The 17,950-nt window shown below is 46.8% G+C and overlaps 1 protein-coding gene across 1 annotated transcript; it reads right to left on the bottom strand.

Annotated features, from left to right (window-relative positions):
* Nucleotides 1–1,642: 1,642 nt before the first annotated feature.
* On the bottom strand, nucleotides 1,643–17,723 carry AWAT2 (acyl-CoA wax alcohol acyltransferase 2). Its single transcript, XM_060002047.1, is given in 9 exon segments — nucleotides 1,643–1,698; nucleotides 1,701–1,793; nucleotides 2,011–2,058; nucleotides 2,061–2,209; nucleotides 2,792–2,966; nucleotides 3,186–3,390; nucleotides 3,631–3,701; nucleotides 4,067–4,174; nucleotides 17,639–17,723. Coding segments are annotated over 9 exon segments (990 nt in total).
* Between the last annotated feature and the right edge of the window lie 227 nt (nucleotides 17,724–17,950).

Here is a 17,950-nt window from a genome sequence, read left to right as displayed (position 1 = left end):
AAACTATACATAATGTATATAAACTGGGATGTAAGTTTGTGTAAATTAATGGTTTATTCTTTGCAAATAAAGCTTTTTCCCCTTGTTCTTAAGATAGCTTAAGCACTTCCTACCTGCTAGGTGCTGCTTCTTTTTTTTTGCTGTTGTTCTGGTGGTGGTCCTGGCGGTTGGCCGTGCCCTGTGGCTTGGGGGATCTTAGTTCCCCGACCAGGATTGAACCTGTACCCTCAGCAGGGAAAGCCCAGAATCCTAACCACTGGACCGTGAAGGAATTCCCACTAGGTGTTTCTTTGACACCACACATGAGCTTGGGGAAGGACCGAGGCACCCATTTCAGAAGGGGCAGCAGGAGGAAGGTGGTCTGAATTTCCTGTCAGAACATCCCGCATCTTCTCTGCGCCCCAGCTCACACGCACCCATCCCCATCACCTAGGTCTTTTCCTGTAACCGCATGTCTGATAGGCTAGAGGTCCTGCAAAAAGGAACATTGTCCTGAGGCAGAGACACAGCAGGGAGTCACCCTCAGCTTGAGACCACAGCATCTATAACATTCTTCAGGCCTCAGCCTAAAACAGCTTTGGTAGATCCTGCCTCCAGCTCCCCATGATGTATCGTCCCATTTTGCAGATGAGGGGACCAACATTAAAGAGTTTAAGTAGCTCCCCCAAGGTCACCCAACTAGAAAGGTTACTTAAACTTTCAAACAACTGTTGACAAGATCCTACACTGTAAACTATCTTTTTTAAAAAATAGATTAGGGATTTCCTTGGCAGTCCAGTGGTTAATTCCCCATGCTTCCAACGCAGGGGGCACGGGTTCAATCCCCGGTTGGGGAACTAAGATCCCATGTGCTGCACGGCCAAAAAATAAAATCAAAAGACAAACTTTAAAAAATAAGAATAGATTAGAATGTTTTTTTAATTGGATAAACTTTCTTTTAAACATTGAGATGCCATGAAGTTTAGGGCATTGCTTGCTCAGGGACAGGAAGTGGGCAAAATGGTTGGTGGAGAATAATTTTGTGTAGCTCTCCAGTTTACAAAGTTCAATCACATTCGATATCATCATCCCGCCAGCCTTTGAGGTAAGCAGGGGAGGGACTATTTGTCCCATTTTACAGATGAGGAAACAGGCTCAGAGAAGACTGATCCAAGTCACAGGGCATGAAGGTGGAGGGGCCTAAACTCAAAGCCTACTGGACCTCAAGGCCGCCAGTCCTGGAGGAGCCTTGATGCCAGAAGATGGGGCTGCTTAAGAGCTGGAGAAGAAGAGACAAGTGCAGGGATACTAGGCCCTCAGAACAGGCTGGGTGGGGCCAGGCAGTATCAGAAGGTGGGCTTTTTGTTCTGTGCCTTGTTTTCCTCAGTGCTGATGCTGAGTGGGCATGTGTGAGGGAGCTTTCAGGACCCCTCTCCCCTAGGGCCTTCCCTGGCTTTGGGGCCGTCTCCTTGTAACGCCGAGGAAAAGGCAGAGAAGAGCTAGAAGGAGAGAAATGGAGGAAGAGGGATCCAGAAAACAGCCCAACAGGCACCCACACGCACGTACCTGTCACAGTGAGGACTGGCCGAATCAGGACTTTTGTCCTCCTGTTCACCTGTTTCGCTCCTTCCAACCAGGCTGAGAGACCTCGGGGGGATGTCTGTCAAGTTAGCACCAGCTCCTGGGTCTCTGCGAAGCCAAACTTGGTCTTGTGCTGGCCAGTTTGTGCAGGGCATCGATATAGACCACATGGTATTTTACCACCGTCTCCTTGCTCGGGTTCTCAATCTTGGGCAGTGGTAGAGGCTTCCCAACTGCCAGGGGAGACGGAGAAGGGAAAGGGAAAGCATCAGGATGGCTCACTCTTCAGAACAGGCCTCAGCCCTCGAGCCCGGGTTCTCCCCACGCTTCCCCCACCCCAGCGCTCATCCTGGCCAGTGACCTGCCTCTGGACATGGCCAGAGCCAAGGTTCAGCCTTGGAACTGGATCCTGTGTACCAGATGAGGCCGCCAGCACAAGGGCCAACTCACCAATGGTGGTTACAGGCCGAGCGTAGGGCAGAAGGCCCCAGGAGTTCCAATGAAGCCATGCCCGTAGAAGGCACAAGGGTAGATGTGTACCATACTCTGGAACCACTTTTGGAAGCGATTAACGAAGCCCCCGGGAGTGAAAATCTGCTTTATGTAGAGTTCTGTCTCCCCAAAGGCATAGGCAAGGATTAGAGCCACCCTGCAGAGGAAAAGCATGATCTCTGATGGCCAGAAAGGTAGGGACCCTGCTGAAAGCCAGACACGCTGACCACTAGTGGTCCCTGGGTCTCCCTGTAAGCTCCTCAGCCCCTAACCCAGCTGGGCCCAGGTCCAGGCTAGGTGGGAGGGCCTCGTGGTCCACCCCAAGCTGCCTCTGGGGGCAAAGTAGCAGCAAGCTAAGGGAAGCGAGTCCCAGACCCTCCTGTAAACCCACAAGGTCTGAAACACTGGAAGCTAAGACCCAAGGACCATTTATTTGCGGTTTCTTCCCTTCAGCCCACACGGTAATTTTGGCTTTCTCTGAGATAGGGTTGCAGCCAGTCACCTTTCACAAAGGGACTGGTCCAGATGAGATGCTAGTCTGAGGCAGATCAGGTTCCAGTTGGCCTGCTGGCCTTTCTTCAGAAGCAGAAATGCCTCTAGAACGTGACCCAGGCTCTACTCCACCACAGAAGCGGCTTTCCCCCTCCCTCTTTATATATCATTTCCTCAAAACCTCTTCCTCCTTCCCCACTGGGCTTTTGGAACCCCTCTCCCCAGTCAGGACCAGAAGTGTCCTTACCCATGCCGAAGGGCCGTGCGTACAAAGCCGGTGAGGTTCTTCAAGACCAAGGTGGCAGATCCTGGCAGGCTGTATCTGCACTCAGCCAGGCCACTGACCACCACGATCAGCATGTTGCCTGTGCCTCTACGGGTAAGCAGGAAGTCCATGGAGGACTGGCTCACAGAGCAGGCCCCTGGTGGGCAGAAAAAAACAAAAGATCATTGGTAATCTCCCAAACCTGCTAACTTTCCTCCCTACCTCTTCAAAGAGCCTCACATAAGGCAGCTGAACCTATGGTAGCTTTTCAGACCAGAGGGAATCAGAATTGGCCTTGTTCTCACCCACTCACCCAACACCTCTTTCTGGGGGAGCCATTTATTTCTTTGGCTTTACATCCTAGGAGCCAACTCACCTGTAGACATGACATATTCTCTGAGGAAAGGCCCCCAGAAAAAGGCCCCCAGTGTGAGGACATAAGGAGTGATGCCAGGAAGGATCTTGGAGAAGCCTGACTTCTCTGTGGCAAAGTGGCCAAAGCATGAGTGGGACATGAGCCCATGAGGATGGCAGGCGAGGATGTAGTTGAGGCTAGGGGAGAGATTGTGAGTCTTCAAAAGCTGTGGAGGAACGTGGAGTCAAGAGGGGTATAGCCAGGGTAGAGGACGCCTCTTCTGGCCAGAGACCTAGAAAGGAAAGGGCTGTCGTGTCTGGCTGGCCATGCCGGTAGGATAATACACAGCTCCGGGGAGCGTCATCCCCATGGGCCTCGATGTGAATGATGCCCTACCCTGACCCAGCCACTGCCACTGGAGTCGGGGCTGGGCCTGGGGCCCAAGTGGAGATCTGCAGCTCCTCACCTTGAGTGGGAAGTAATCACAGTACTGTTTCCACAGGCACCAGTGCCTTACGCAGGTAAACCGGCAGCCACCTGAGAACACAGCCAGTGTAGCTGAGCTTGGGCCACCTCCGTTGTCTCCTTCAGAGCCCTTTAAGGCCTGCCTCAGGGTGCCCTCACCCCCTGCTGTTTCCTGCCCTCTTAAGTAACACCCAGGCTGGGAATGAACATCTGGGCCAGTTTAGGACAGGCCTAGCTCTCTCCTGTACTAGCCGCCCCTCCCCTAGCCTACTCCAGTTCCTATCTGGGCCTCGCTGGTGCCTTGAAAAGACCCCTTCCCTCACCTTCTCCAGCCCAGACAAGGTCAGGCTGAAGGACTGCCCGGAATTGGCCACAGTATAAGAAGAGAAAGAAAGAGCATGTGGCGGGTGGCAACACAGCCCTCGCAGGGCCCTCACCTCGCTCAGGGATCTTCCAGTCAAAAGCCAGCCATGTGAGCAGCACAGTGACAGGCCAGTATGGTGTGAACACTACCAGGTAGAGATTGACAAGGATCACAGTGCTTACTGGAGGAAGCCCAGGCCAGAGTCAATGAACTGTGAACAGTCCCTCACACTTGCCCGCCCTCTGGGGCTCTGTCCACCCCAAGGTCACACACCCCCTCAGCCAGGCTCACGCGACACTCTTACCTCCTCACCCAGCACATGGCCTGCATGCCTGTGGCACCAGCATCCCCGCTCCGGCCTTGGGAACCTGTTTTAGGTCTAGAAGGCAAGGTGTTTTCCTCCCCCACTTTGCTCGATGCAGTTAGCCCTCTCCCCCCAGGACCTGCTCCAGCACCACTCTGGGCTGCATTCAGTGACAGGGAGCCAGCGGTGGGTCACGCTGATTTGGCCACCAAAGGTTGGGAGTCCTGGAAAGACAGAGCCAGGAATAGTCTTCCTCCAACTCACATTTCCCTCTCCACATCTCTGCAAGGCATCAGTGGAGGGAACACCAGAGAAAGAGGATACCCAACTTCAGCCAGGTTTGGAGCACACGAGTTGGCAAACAAGAAACAAAGGAGAACCCACGCTGGGCTAGAATAAGGTATGGACCATGTTAAGCTCCAACAAGGCAGGAACAATGTAGGTTAGAGTAGTTAGGACAGACTTCATGGAGATGAGTCACAGGGAGCCATGCTCAGGATTCTTACTGGACTCAGTTTTTAAAACAGCTGTGAATAAGACTGTGTGAGAGAAAGTGGGTCAAAAGAAAGTTTAGAAAAGACAGAAAATACTCCTAACTGAATGTGGCAGAATAAACACACGTTTTTATCGTGACTCCTTGCTGGAGCCTCATGAAAATTACCACAAGGATGTTTTAAAAGATAGAGATTCTGCAAGGAAAAGGAGAATCAGAGAGACGCTAACTGTGGGTGAGAGCTAGCAGCAAAATGTTTGCGTGCTGGACAGCGGACGGAAGAGGGATTAACTGAGAACCAGAAAGTTGAAATGTAGTTACCTGCAAGGGGTATGCGCACAAGAGCAAGCCTGTTTCCGCTGGAGAATCTAGGAAAGACGCAGAATTTGGAACAACCAGATGTCACAAAAAGCAGATGTGGGGCACAGGGCTTGATTGAAAGTCTATCAAAGAAGTAGTTAAAACCCCAGACCCCTTTCCCTCCGCTACACAGCTGGGTGATGGGAGGATAATTCTTGAAAAAATGAACCAAAGAGACACTAAACTCAGATACTTACACTGGACACAGCTAAGATATTCTATATGCAGCCAAATTATTAATCAAGTATGAAGGGAGAATAAAGACAATCTCAGACATATAGTCTCAGAGAGTTTGTCTCCCATGTTCCTTTCTCAGGAAACAGCTGGAGGATGTGCTCACCATAATGAGGGAGTATAAAGCAAAACAGGATGGTATGGGATTCAGGTAAAGAAATCCAACAAAAGATGGAAGTGAGCAGGGCCAGGACTAAGGTGAGGAGAGCAAGGCGCCTAGGGCACAAAATTCAAGGAGACATTCACTCTCAGGGTCAGGCAAGTACTGATCCAACACTTGTGCAACCCTGAGAATGAATACCTTCTTAGATTGTGTACCCAAGGTGCCTCACGGGCCCTGGAGGTGACAGCGATGCATGAGATCGGACTGTAACAGGAGGATGCTGGGCTCCAGCAGCGAGGTCCTCAAGGAAATTTTAAAAACGGTGGGGGTGGAGCAGACGAGACTTCCAGATTCTTGATGTGTTTGTGGAGAGTTTGGGTATGAATTAGTGACAACTGATAGATATCTAAGAGATAACTAAAGAAATTTAAAATGAAGCAATTATCCCAATCAAAAAATGTACAGAAGACCTAGACATTTCTCCAAAGAAGACATACAGATGGCCAAAAAGCACATGAAAAGATGCTCAAGTCCGCTAATTATTAGAGAAATGCAAATCAAAGCTACAATGAGGTATCACCTCCCACCACTCAGAAGGGCCATCATCAAAATATATACAAACAATAAATGCTGGACAGGGTGTGGAGAAAATGAACCCCCCTACACTGCTGGTGGGAAAGTAAATTCGTACAACCACTATGTACCGATTTACAGTACAGAGACTGTACAGTACAGTACATAGGACAGTATGGAGAACAGTATGGAGATTACTTAAAAAACTAAAAATAGAACTGCCATTTGATCCAGTAACCCTACTCCTGGGCATATATGCAGAGAAAAACATGGTCTGAAAGGATACATGCACCCCAATGTTCATTGCAGCTCTATTTACAATAGCCAAGACATGGAAGCAACCTAAATGTCCATTGACAGAGGAATGGATAAAGAAGATGTGTAGTACATATGTACAATGGAATATTACTCAGCCATAAAAAGGAACAAAGTTGGGACTTGACTTTTTCAAGAAATAAAGGGACGCATGGATTTGTTCCATGTATCTTTCAGGTTTTGCTTGAACCCAGACAGAGTTGGGGACATCTTGGGAGGCAGTGTGGCCTCAGGAGGGGTGCCCTGTGGTGACACAAATCCTGGATCTGCCCCTTAGCATGAGTGTGACCACAGACAAGCCGTTGAGCTTCACCAGCCAAGTGGGGATAAGCTTCCACCTTATCTTTCTCACAGACTACGTGCGAGGGTCTTCTCTCAAGGCCATTAGGGTCCAAACGGATACGATTCCATTGCAAACTCGTAGGGTGAAGAGCTGGGAAGGCTCTGAGGGACAAACCCTGCAACTGTCACCTCCTGGGAGCCCAGGCCCAGCGCTCTTCTGCCTGCTCCAGGTTACCTCTCCATACAGCCCAAAGTCGAGCTCTATTAAAGAGGCCTCGGGGACACTTCTCCGTCCTCACCCCTCTTTCAGCCACTCTCCTTCTCTGCTCCATCTGCCCCTCGTCCAACTCACACATACACCTGAACTCTCAGTCTCGCCTCCTCTCTTTCTCTCTCCCACATCTTCTGATCATCAAGTCCTTCTAATTCTACTCCAATTTCTTGAATCTCTGCTCTTCTCCCCTTCACAATTACTTCTGAGCTGGCTGAAATCACCACAATCTCTGACCTGAACTAGAGCGACAGCCGCATCCTATAATCAGTTTGTGGGACAAGGGGAAGATGGCGGAAGAGTAAGGAGATCACCTTCCTCCCCACAAATATATCAGAAATACATCTACATGTGGAACAGCTCCTACAGAACACCTACTGAACGCTGGAAGAAGACCTCAGACCGTGCAAAAGGCAAGAAACTCCCCAGGTACCTGGGTAGGGCAAAAGAAAAAAGAATAAACAGAGACAAAAGAATAGGGACGGGACCTGCACCAGTGGGAGGGAGCTGTGAAGGAGGAAAGGTTTCCACACACTAGGAAGACCCTTCACTGACGGAGACGGGGGTGGAGTGGGGGGAAGCTTCGGAGCCACGGAGGAGAGCGCAGCAACAGGGGTGCAGAGCGCAAAGCGGAGAGATTCCTGCACAGAGGATCGTTGCCAACCTGCACTCACCAGCCCAAGAGGCTTGTCTGCTCACCCGCCGGGACGGGCAGGGGCTGGGAGCTGAGGCTCGGGCTTCGGAGGTCAGATCCCAGGGAAAGGACTGAGGTTGGCTGTGTGAACACAGCCTGAAGGGGGCTAGTGCACCACAGCTAGCCGGGAGGGAGTCCGGGGAAAAGTCTGGACCTGCCGAAGAGGCAAGAGACTTTTTCTTCCCTCTTTGTTTCCTAGTGCTCAAGGAGAGGGGATTAAGAACGCTGCTTAAAGGAGTTCCAGAGACGGGCGCGAGCCAAGGCTAAAAGCGTGGACCCCAGAGACGGGCATGAGACGCTAAGGCTGCTGCTGCCACCACCAAGAATCCTGTGTGCGAGCACAGGTCACTATCCACACCCACCTTCCGGGGAGCCTGTGCAGCCCGCCACTGCCACGGTCCCGGGATCCAGGGACAACTTCCCCGGGAGAACGCACGGCGCACCTCAGGCTGGTGCAACGTCACGCTGGCCTCTGCCGCCGCAGGCTCGCCCCGCACTCCATGCCCCTCCCTCCCCCAGGTCTGAGTGAGCCAGAGCCCCCGAATCAGCGGCTGCTTTAACCCCGTCCTGTCTGAGCGAAAAACAAACGCCCTTCGACGACCTACACGCAGAGGCAGGGCCAAATCCAAAGCTGAGCCCCGGGAGCTGTGACAACAAAGAAGAGAAAGGGCAATCTCTCCCACCAGCCTCAGGAACAGCGGACTAAAGCTCCACAATCAACTTGATGTACCCTGCATCTGTGGAATATATGAATAGACAATGAATCATACCAAATTAAGGAGGTGGACTTTGAGAGCAAGATTTATGATTTTTTCCCTTTTCCTCTTTTTGTGAGTGTGTTAGTGCATGCTTCTGTGTGAGATTTTGTCTGTATAGCTTTGCTCTCACCATTTGTCCTAGGGTTCTATCTGTCCATTTTCTTTTTTTCTTTCTTTCTTTTTTAAAAAAATTTTGTTTTTTAATAATTATTTTTTATTTTAATAACTTTATTTTATTTTATCTTATTTTAATTTATCTTCTTTCTTTCTTTCTTTCTTTCCTTCCCTCCCTCCCTTCCTTCCTTCCTCCCTCCCTCCTTCTTTCTTCCTTTCTTTCTTTCTTCCTTTCGTCTTTCTTTCTTTCTTTCTTTCTTTCTTCCTTTCTTTGTTCCTTTCTGCTTTTTCTCCCTTTTATTCTGAGTCGTGTGGATGAAAGGCTCTTGGTGCTGTAGCCAGGAGTCAGTGCTGTGCCTCTGAGGTGGGAGAGCCAACTTCTGGACACAGGTCCACAAGAGACCTCCCAGCTCCACATAATATCAAATGGCGAAAATCTCCCAGAGACCTCCATCTCAACACCAGCACCCAGCTTCACTCAACGACCAGCAAGCTACAGTGCTGGACACCCTATACCAAACAACTAGCAAGACAGGAACACAACACAACCCATTAGCAGAGAGGCTGCCTAAATCATAAGTCCACAGACACCCCAAAACACACCACCAGATGTGGACCTGCCCACTGGAAAGACAAGATCCAGCCTCATCCACCAGAACACAGGCACTAGTCCCCTCCACCAGGAAGCCTACACAACACACTGAACCAACTTTAGCCACTGGGGACAGACACCAAAGACAACGGGAACTACGAACCTGCAGCCTACCAAAAGGAGACCCCAAACACAGTAAGATAAGCAAAATGAGAAGACAGAAAAACACACAGCAGATGAAGGAGCAAGATAAAAACCCACCAGATGTAACAAATGAAGAGGAAATACGCAGTCTACCTGAAAAAGAATCCAGAATAACGATAGTAAAGATGTTCCAAAATCTTGGAAATAGAATAGACAAAATGCAAGAATCATTTCACAAGGACCTAGAAGAACTAAAGATGAAACAAGCAAGGATGAACAACACAATAAATGAAATTTAAAATACTCTAGATGGGATCAATACCAGAATAACTGAAAAACGGATAAGTGACCTGGAAGAAAAACGGATAAGTGACCTGGAAGATAAAATAGTGGAAATAACTACTGCAGAGCAGAATAAAGAAAAAAGAAAGAAAAGAACTGAGGACAGTCTCAGAGACTTCTGGGACAACATTAAATGCACCAACATTCGAATTATAGGGGTCCTAGAAGAAGAAGAGAAAAAGAAAGGGACTGAGAAAATATTTGAAGAGATTATAGTTGAAAACTTCCCTAATATGGGGAAGGAAATAGTTAATCAAGTCCAGGAAGCACAGAGTCCCATACAGGGTAAATCCAAGGAGAAATACGCCAAGACACATATTAATCAAACTGTCAAAAATTAACTACAAAGAAAACAGATTAAAAGCAGCAAGGGAAAAACAACAAATAACACACAAGGGAATCCCCATAAGGTTAACAGCTGATCTTTCAGCAGAAACTCTGCAAGCCAGAAGGGACTGGCAAGACATATGTAAAGTGATGAAGGAGAAAAACCTGCAACCAAGATTACTCTACCCAGCAAGGATATCATTCAGTTTGATGGAGAAATTAAAACCTTTACAGACAAGCAAAAGCTGAAAGAGTTCAGCACCACCAAACAAGCTTTAAAACAAATGCTAAAGGAACTGCTCTAGGCAGGAAACACAAGAGAAGGAAAAGACCTACAATAACAAACCCAAAACAATTAAGAAAATGAGAATAGGAACATACATATCGATAATTACCTTAAATGTAAACGGACTAAATGCTTCCGGCAAAAGACACAGGTTGGCTGAATGGATACAAAAGCAAGACCCATATATATGCTGTCTACAAGAAACCCACTTCAGAACTAGAGACACATACAGACTGAAAGTAAGGGGATGGAAAAAGATATTCCATGCAAATGGAAACCAAAGGAAAGCTGGAGTAGCAATTCTCATATCAGACAAAAGAGACTTTAAAATAAAGACTATTAGAAGAGACAGAGAAGGACACTACATAATGATCAAGGGATCGATCCAAGAAGAAGATATAACAATTGTAAGTATTTATGCACCCAAAATAGGAGCACCTCAATACATAAGGCAAATGCTAACAGCCATAAAAGGGGGAAATCGACAGTAACACATTCATAGCCCCACTTTCACCAATGGACAGATCATGCAAAATGAAAATAAATAAGGAATCACAAGCTTTAAATGATACGTTAAACAAGATGGACTTAATTGATATTTATAGGACATTCCATCCAAAAACAACAGAATACACTTTTTTTTCAAGTGCCCATGGAACATTCTCCAGGATATATCATATCTTGGGTCACAAATCAAGCCTTGGTAAATTGAAGAAAATTGAAATTGTATCAAGTACCTTTTCTGACCACAACGCTATGAGACTAGATATCAATTACAGGAAAGATCTGTAAAAAAATACAAACACATGAAGGCTAAACAATACACTACTTAATAATGAAGTGATCACTGAAGAAATCAAAGGGGAAATAAAAAATACCTAGAAACAAATGACAATGGAGACACGACAACCCAAAACCTATGGGATGCAGCAAAAGCAGTTCTAAGATGGAAGTTTATAGCAATACAATCCCACCTTAAGAAACAGGAAACATCTCGAATAAACAACCTAACCTTGCACCTAAAGGAATTAGAGAAAGAAGAACAAAAAAATCCCAAAGTTAGCAGAAGAAAAGAAATCATAAAGATCAGATCAGAAATAAATGAAAAAGAAATGAAGGAAATGATAACAAAGATTAATAAAACTAAAAGCTAGTTCTCTGAGAAGATAAACAAAATTGATAAACCATTAGCCAGACTCATCAAGAAAAAAAGGGATAATACCCAAATCAATAGAATTAGAAATGAAAAAGAAGTAACAACTGACACTGCAGAAATACAAAAGATCATGAGAGATTACTACAAGCAACTCTATGCCAATAAAATGGACAACCTGGAAGAAATGGATAAATTCTTCGAAATGCACAACCTGCCAAGACTGAACCAGAAAGAAATAGAAAATATGAACAGACCAATCACAAGCACTGAAAATGAAACTGTGATTAAAATCTTCCAACAAACAAAGCTCAGGACCAGATGGCTTCACAGGCAAATTCTATCAAACATTTAGAGAAGAAATAACACCTATCCTTCTCAAACTCTTCCAAAATATAGCAGAGGGAGGAACACTCCCAAACTCATTCTATGAGGCCACCATCACCCTGATAACAAAACCAGACAAGGATGTCACAAGGAAAGAAAACTACAGGCCAATAACACTGATGAACATAGATGCAAAAATCCTCAACAAAATACTAGCAAACAGAATCCAACAGCACATTAAAAGGATGATACACCATGATCAAGTGGTGTTTATTCCAGGAATGCAAGGATTCTTCAATATACGCAAATCAATCAACGTGATACACCATATTAACAAATTGAAGGAGAAAAACCATATGATCATATCAATAGATGCAGAAAAAGCTTTTGAAAAAATTCAACACCCATTTATGATAGAAACCCTGCAGAAAGTAGGCATAGAGAGAACTTTCCTCAACATAATAAAGGCCATATATGACAAACCCACAGCCAACATCGTCCTCAATGGTGAAAAACTGAAAGCATTTCCACTAAGATCAGGAACAAGACAAGGTTGCCCACTCTCACCACTCTTATTCAACAAAGTTTTGGAAGTTTTAGCTACAGCAATCAGAGAAGAAAAAGAAATAAAATGAATCCAAATCGGAAGAGAAGAAGTAAAGCTGTCACTCTTTGCAGGTGACATGATACTATACATAGAGAATCCTAAAGATGCTACCAGAAAACTACTAGAGCTAATCAATGAATTTGGTAAAGTAGCAGGATACAAAACTAATGCACAGAAATTTCTGGCATTCCTATACACTAATGATGAAAAATCTGAAAGTGAAATCAAGAAAGCACTCCCATTTACCATTGCAACAAAAAGAATAAAATATCTAGGAATAAACCTACCTAAGGAGACAAAAGACCTGTATGCAGAAAATTATAAGACACTGATGAAAGAAATTAAAGATGATACAAATAGATGGAGAGATATACCATGTTCTTGGATTGGGAGAATCAACATTGTGAAAATGACTCTACTACCCAAAGCAATCTACAGATTCAATGCAATCCCTATCAAACTACCACTGGCATTTTTCAGAGAACTAGAACAAAAAATTTCACAATTTGTATGGAAACACAAAAGACCCCGAATAGCCAAAGCAATCTTGAGAACGAAAAATGGAGCTGGAGGAATCAGGCTTCCTGACTTCAGACTATACTACAAAGCTACAGTAATCAAGGCAGTATGGTACTGGCACAAAAACAAAAAGATAGATCAATGGAACAGGATAGAAAGCCCAGAGATAAACCCACGCACATATGGTCACCTTATCTTTGATAAAGGAGGCAGGAACGTACAGTTGAGAAAGGACAGCCCTCTTCAATAAGTGTTGCTGGGAAAACTGGACAGGTATATGTAAAAGTACGAGATTAGATCACTCCCTAACACCATACACAAAAATAAGCTCAAAATGGATTAACGACCTAAATGTAAGGGCAGAAACTTTCAAACTCTTAGAGGAAAACATAGGCAGAACACTCTATGACATAAATCACAGCAAGATCCTTTTTGACCCACCTCCTAGAGAAATGGAAATAAAAACAAAAATAAACAATTGGGACCTAATGAAACGTCGAAACTTTTACACAGCAAAGAAACCATAAACAAGACCAAAAGACAGCCCTCAGAATGGGAGAAAATATTTTCAAATGAAGCAACTGACAAAGGATTAATCTCCAAAATTTATAAGCAGCTCATGCAGCTCAATAACAAAAAAACAAACAACTCAATCCAAAAATGGGCAGAAGACCTAAACAGACATTTCTCCAAGGAAAATATACAGACTGCCAACAAACACATGAAAGAATGCTCAACATCATTAATCATTAGAGAAATGTGAATCAAAACTACAATGAGATATCATCTCACACCAATCAGAATGGCCATCATCAAAAAATCTAGAAACAATAAATGCTGGAGAGGGTATGGAGAAAAGACAACACTCTTGCACTGCTGGTGGGAATGTGAATTGGTACAGCCACTATGGAGAACAGTATGGAGGTTCCTTAACAAACTACAAATAGAACTACCATATAACCCAGCAATCCCACTACTGGGCATATACCCTGAGAAAACCATAATTCAAAAAGAGTCATGTACCAAAATGTTCATTGCAGCTCTATTTACAATAGCCCAGAGATGGAAACAACCTAAGTGTCCATCATTGGTTGAATGGATAAAGAAGATGTGGAACATATATACAATGGAATATTACTCAGCCATAAACAGAAACGAAATTGAGCTATTTGTAATGAGGTGGATGGACCTAGAGTCTGTCATACAGAGTGAAGTAAGACGGAAAGAGATGGACAAATACCGTATGCTAACACATATGTATGGAATTTAAGAAAAAAAATATCATGAGGAGCCTAGGGGTAAGACAGGAATAAAGACACAGACCTACTAGGGAATGGACTTGGGGATATGGGGAGGGGGAGGGGTGGGCTGTGACAGGGCGAGAGAGAGGCATGGACATGTATACACTACCGGACGTGAAGTTGATGGCTGGTGGGAGGCAGCCGCGTGGCACAGGGAGATCAGCTCAGTGCTTTCTGACCGCCTGGAGGGGTGGGATGGGGAGGGTGGGAAGGAGGGAGACACAGGAGGGAGGAGATATGGGAACGTGTGTTTATGTATAGCTGATTCACTTTGTTGTGGCGCAGAAGCCAGCACACCATTGTAGAGCAATTATACTCCAATAAAGATGTAAAAAAATTAATTAATTAAAAAAAATCAGTTTGCTACCCAGAAATAACTGTAGTGATCTCTCAAAAACACCAATCTGATGCTGTTGCCCTGTGCCCAGCCCAGTTATGGCTCCACATGGAAAAAGTCCAAACACTTTTCCATGGTTGACAATGGCCTACACCATCTGTCCCCTGCCTCTTTTGCCAGTCTCCTCTGTCTTCTCTCTCCCATTCATTCATTCACTATGTATTGAGCGTCAGTTCTGTGCCTCTTACCCCCTCATCCCACTTAACCACTGGCTACTTCTTGAATGCTTTATGCTCTCCCCTCATCCCAGCCTTGTCAGCTGTTGCCCGGTCTCTGCCCTGAACACTCTTCCTTCTTCATTTATTTCTTATTTGTCCTCTAAGAGTCAACTGAAATTTAATAGAAAAATGGACAAAGGTCATGAATGGGCCCTTAACAGAAAAAGAAATACTAATTGCTGATAAATACATGAAAAGATCTCAACCTCATAATTAATGAGGTTCAGAATAAGGCTCATTGTTGTTTACACCTGCCGTTCTGCTGGTGGCAGAAAGGAGTGTGCATGAGGCCTCTGTTCCCTTTCCTGCCAACTTGGTGGTCATCTCTGAAGCTGCATTTTGCAGCCTCACAATTTGGCGGGGCCTCCATCAGCCTGAACATTTGTGTCCACAGAGAGCAGAGATTCCCACCAACCTGTGTTGGGTGTTTAACATGAGCAAGAAATAAGCATTTGTTGAGTTAAGCTGCTGAGATCTCCACATTACTTGGTTACACAGCGTACATGGGCCAGCCCAATTAATACACTCACACTTCATTTTACAAATGAAGAAAACAAGATTCAGAGAAAATCAATAACCTGCTAAAGGAACACAGATAGTAAGGAGTAGAGCTGGAATTTGAACACAGGCAGTCTGGCTCAAAGACTGTGTTGGGTTTTTTTGTTTGGTTTTTTTTGTTTTTTGTGGTACACGGGCCTCTCACTGTTGTGGCCTCTCCCATTGCGGAGCACAGGCTCCGGACACGCAGGCTCAGCAGCCATGGCTCACGGGCCTCGCCCCTCCGCGGCATGTGGGATCTTCCCGGATCAGGGCACGAACCCGTGTCCCTTGCATCGGCAGGTGGACTCTCAACCACTGCGCCACCAGGGAAGCCCAAGACTGTGTTTTTAACATCCATATTTTTCTGCCCCTTGGCTATATGTGTATGTGCATGCACACGCATGCATGTGGTGAAATATATATATTTTTATATCCATAATCTCTGGCTACATACACACAAACTATTAACAGTGGTTACCTCTGAGGAGCAACATTCTGGACAAGACTGAGGAAGGGGAACTACCAGTCTAAAGGCTCCAGGCCCCAACGTGGGCCTGGCCTGGGCTGGCCGTCCATAATGGTCATACTTCTCCCTCAACGCAGTGTCAGCTCCTAGGCCTTGGGGACTCTTCTCTCTCATGGGAACATGGTGGCAGTGAGGGGAGGCAGTGGTAATGAGGCAAGTCTGTGGAGATAGGACAAGAGCTCAAGAAAGGGAACTCAGCTCTCACTGAGGAGAGGGCCCCAAGGCCTGGGCTGCATGGAGGGAGAGAGCAGAGGCCCGGCTGGGGCCCTGGTCCTCAGCAAGAGGCCATTCGGAGCTGACCTTTTTCCCCTTTCAGTCGAGAATGTTTACATACGCAGAAGGCCTGGCTTCCTCCTTCCTCTCTGGCCTAACATGTACTCTAGGGCCACGTCCACACCCAGCCTCCCAGTCAGCAGTAAGTAAGGAGATGCAGGAGCTAGGGACAGGAGCTCATAGGCCAGAATCAGGCCCCTTGTGGATTCAGCTCCCAGGCCAGCTCTTTCACTTGCTAACTATGCAGTCTTGGATGGCCCACTTGTACTGCATGTACCTCAACTTCCTCATCTGTACAATGGAGATGATTAAGCATGTCAGATGCTTAGAAGAGTATCTGGCATGAAAAAAAAAAGTGCAGTAGATGTTAGCTAATACTATATGAGTGCAAGCTATCATTATGTGTGTGTGTAGCTATTAGTTGTATTATTATGCATAACAATAGCTTCTACCTCATAAGGTTGACAGCAGGCTAAAATGAAGCCATAGGTATGCAAATGCCTGGCACAAAGTAAGTAGCTGGTACATATGAATTCCTTTCTCCTGGTCTCTTCCAGCTCTGATTGCCCATAATTCCTAGGTTAACACTGATCTTTTTAGCATTCAGGCCTCCTGATACCCACCCCAGGCAGGCATCTGAGCCCCCCAATCCCTGTTCTCCAGCTCACTCTCCCTATTGACTGGTAAGTCTCAGGCTCCCAGGGCCCACCTGCATTCTTCCTTCCCGGATAGCTTCCAAGGTCATTTAGGTCATGACCCTGCCTCCAGACAAGTACTCACCTAAACCACTTAAAAAATGAGAATTTTGGGCTTCCCTGGTGGCGCAGTGGTTGAGAGTCCGCCTGCTGATGCAGGGGACACGGGTTCGTGCCCCGGTCCGGGAAGATCCCACATGCCGCAGAGCGGCTAGGCCTGTGAGCCATGGCCGCTGAGCCTGCGCGTCCGGAGCCTGTGCTCCACAACGGGAGAGGCCACAACAGTCAGAGGCCCGCGTACCAAAAAAAAAGAGAGAATTTTGTTCCAGGCCCCCCCTCCCATAGGGATGGTTTGCTTCAGCACCTACAGTACCATAGCCAGCATCTAAAGAACTTTCACAAAATATTTGTGGTGTGGATAGAAGGGGAAAACGGATGGATAAATGGATGAATTCTTTTGGACAAGAGGTTTTCAGAGCTCCCTCTGCCACCAGGACAACTGTCTCACACCGATGGTCTGCTCAGCTCCCCAAGGTTGCAGCTAAGCCCATTTCCTTGGCAAGCCTCAGTGGACTTGCTCCCCATCTCCCCCAGACATGCCTTCCAGGCCCCACTGACAACCCAGGAGGGCTCACTACACACACCGGCCACAGGGCTGGCTCACACACACGTGCACACACATTCCTGCACAGGCAGGCACCCATACCCATGTGCGCACTCACAGATTCCACGTGGACCATGCCCAAGCGCGTCAGGCTAGAGGCCCGGGTGGCCAACTGTCCTGCTTTTCCTGAGATAATGCAGATTTCAGCATCGAGAGTCCCGCTAAACCCTATAAGCCCTCAGTCCCAGGCAAACCAGGACTTTTGGTCACCCTGCCAAAGGCCAAAGACTCACCGATAACCAAGGCGCTGAGGGTCCACTGGAAAAGAGCAAAGACCTCCAGGGCGGTCTTGAGGTCCTTCTTGGAGGGCAAGAGCATTACGGCCAGGGTCCCGGTAAGTGCAGTTGGGCTGGCCAGTCCCACCTGCTCAGGGGCTGGTAGGGTTTCCTCCCTTTGTGCTTTCTTCTTCAGCCCCTGCCTAGTCTCCACCCCTGTCTAGTCTCCACCCCCTGCCTAGTCTCCACCCCCTGCCTAGTCTCCACCCCCTAACCTGCCCTCCCCCCACCACAGGACCACAGGACTACACGCTGCGGCTGCTTGTCCAG

Source organism: Delphinus delphis, chromosome X, assembly GCF_949987515.2.
Source record: "Delphinus delphis chromosome X, mDelDel1.2, whole genome shotgun sequence".
Taxonomy (NCBI): Eukaryota; Metazoa; Chordata; class Mammalia; order Artiodactyla; family Delphinidae; genus Delphinus; species Delphinus delphis.
The sequence above is the reverse complement of the archived record's forward strand: the minus strand, read 5'-3'. Positions and strand labels throughout refer to the sequence as shown.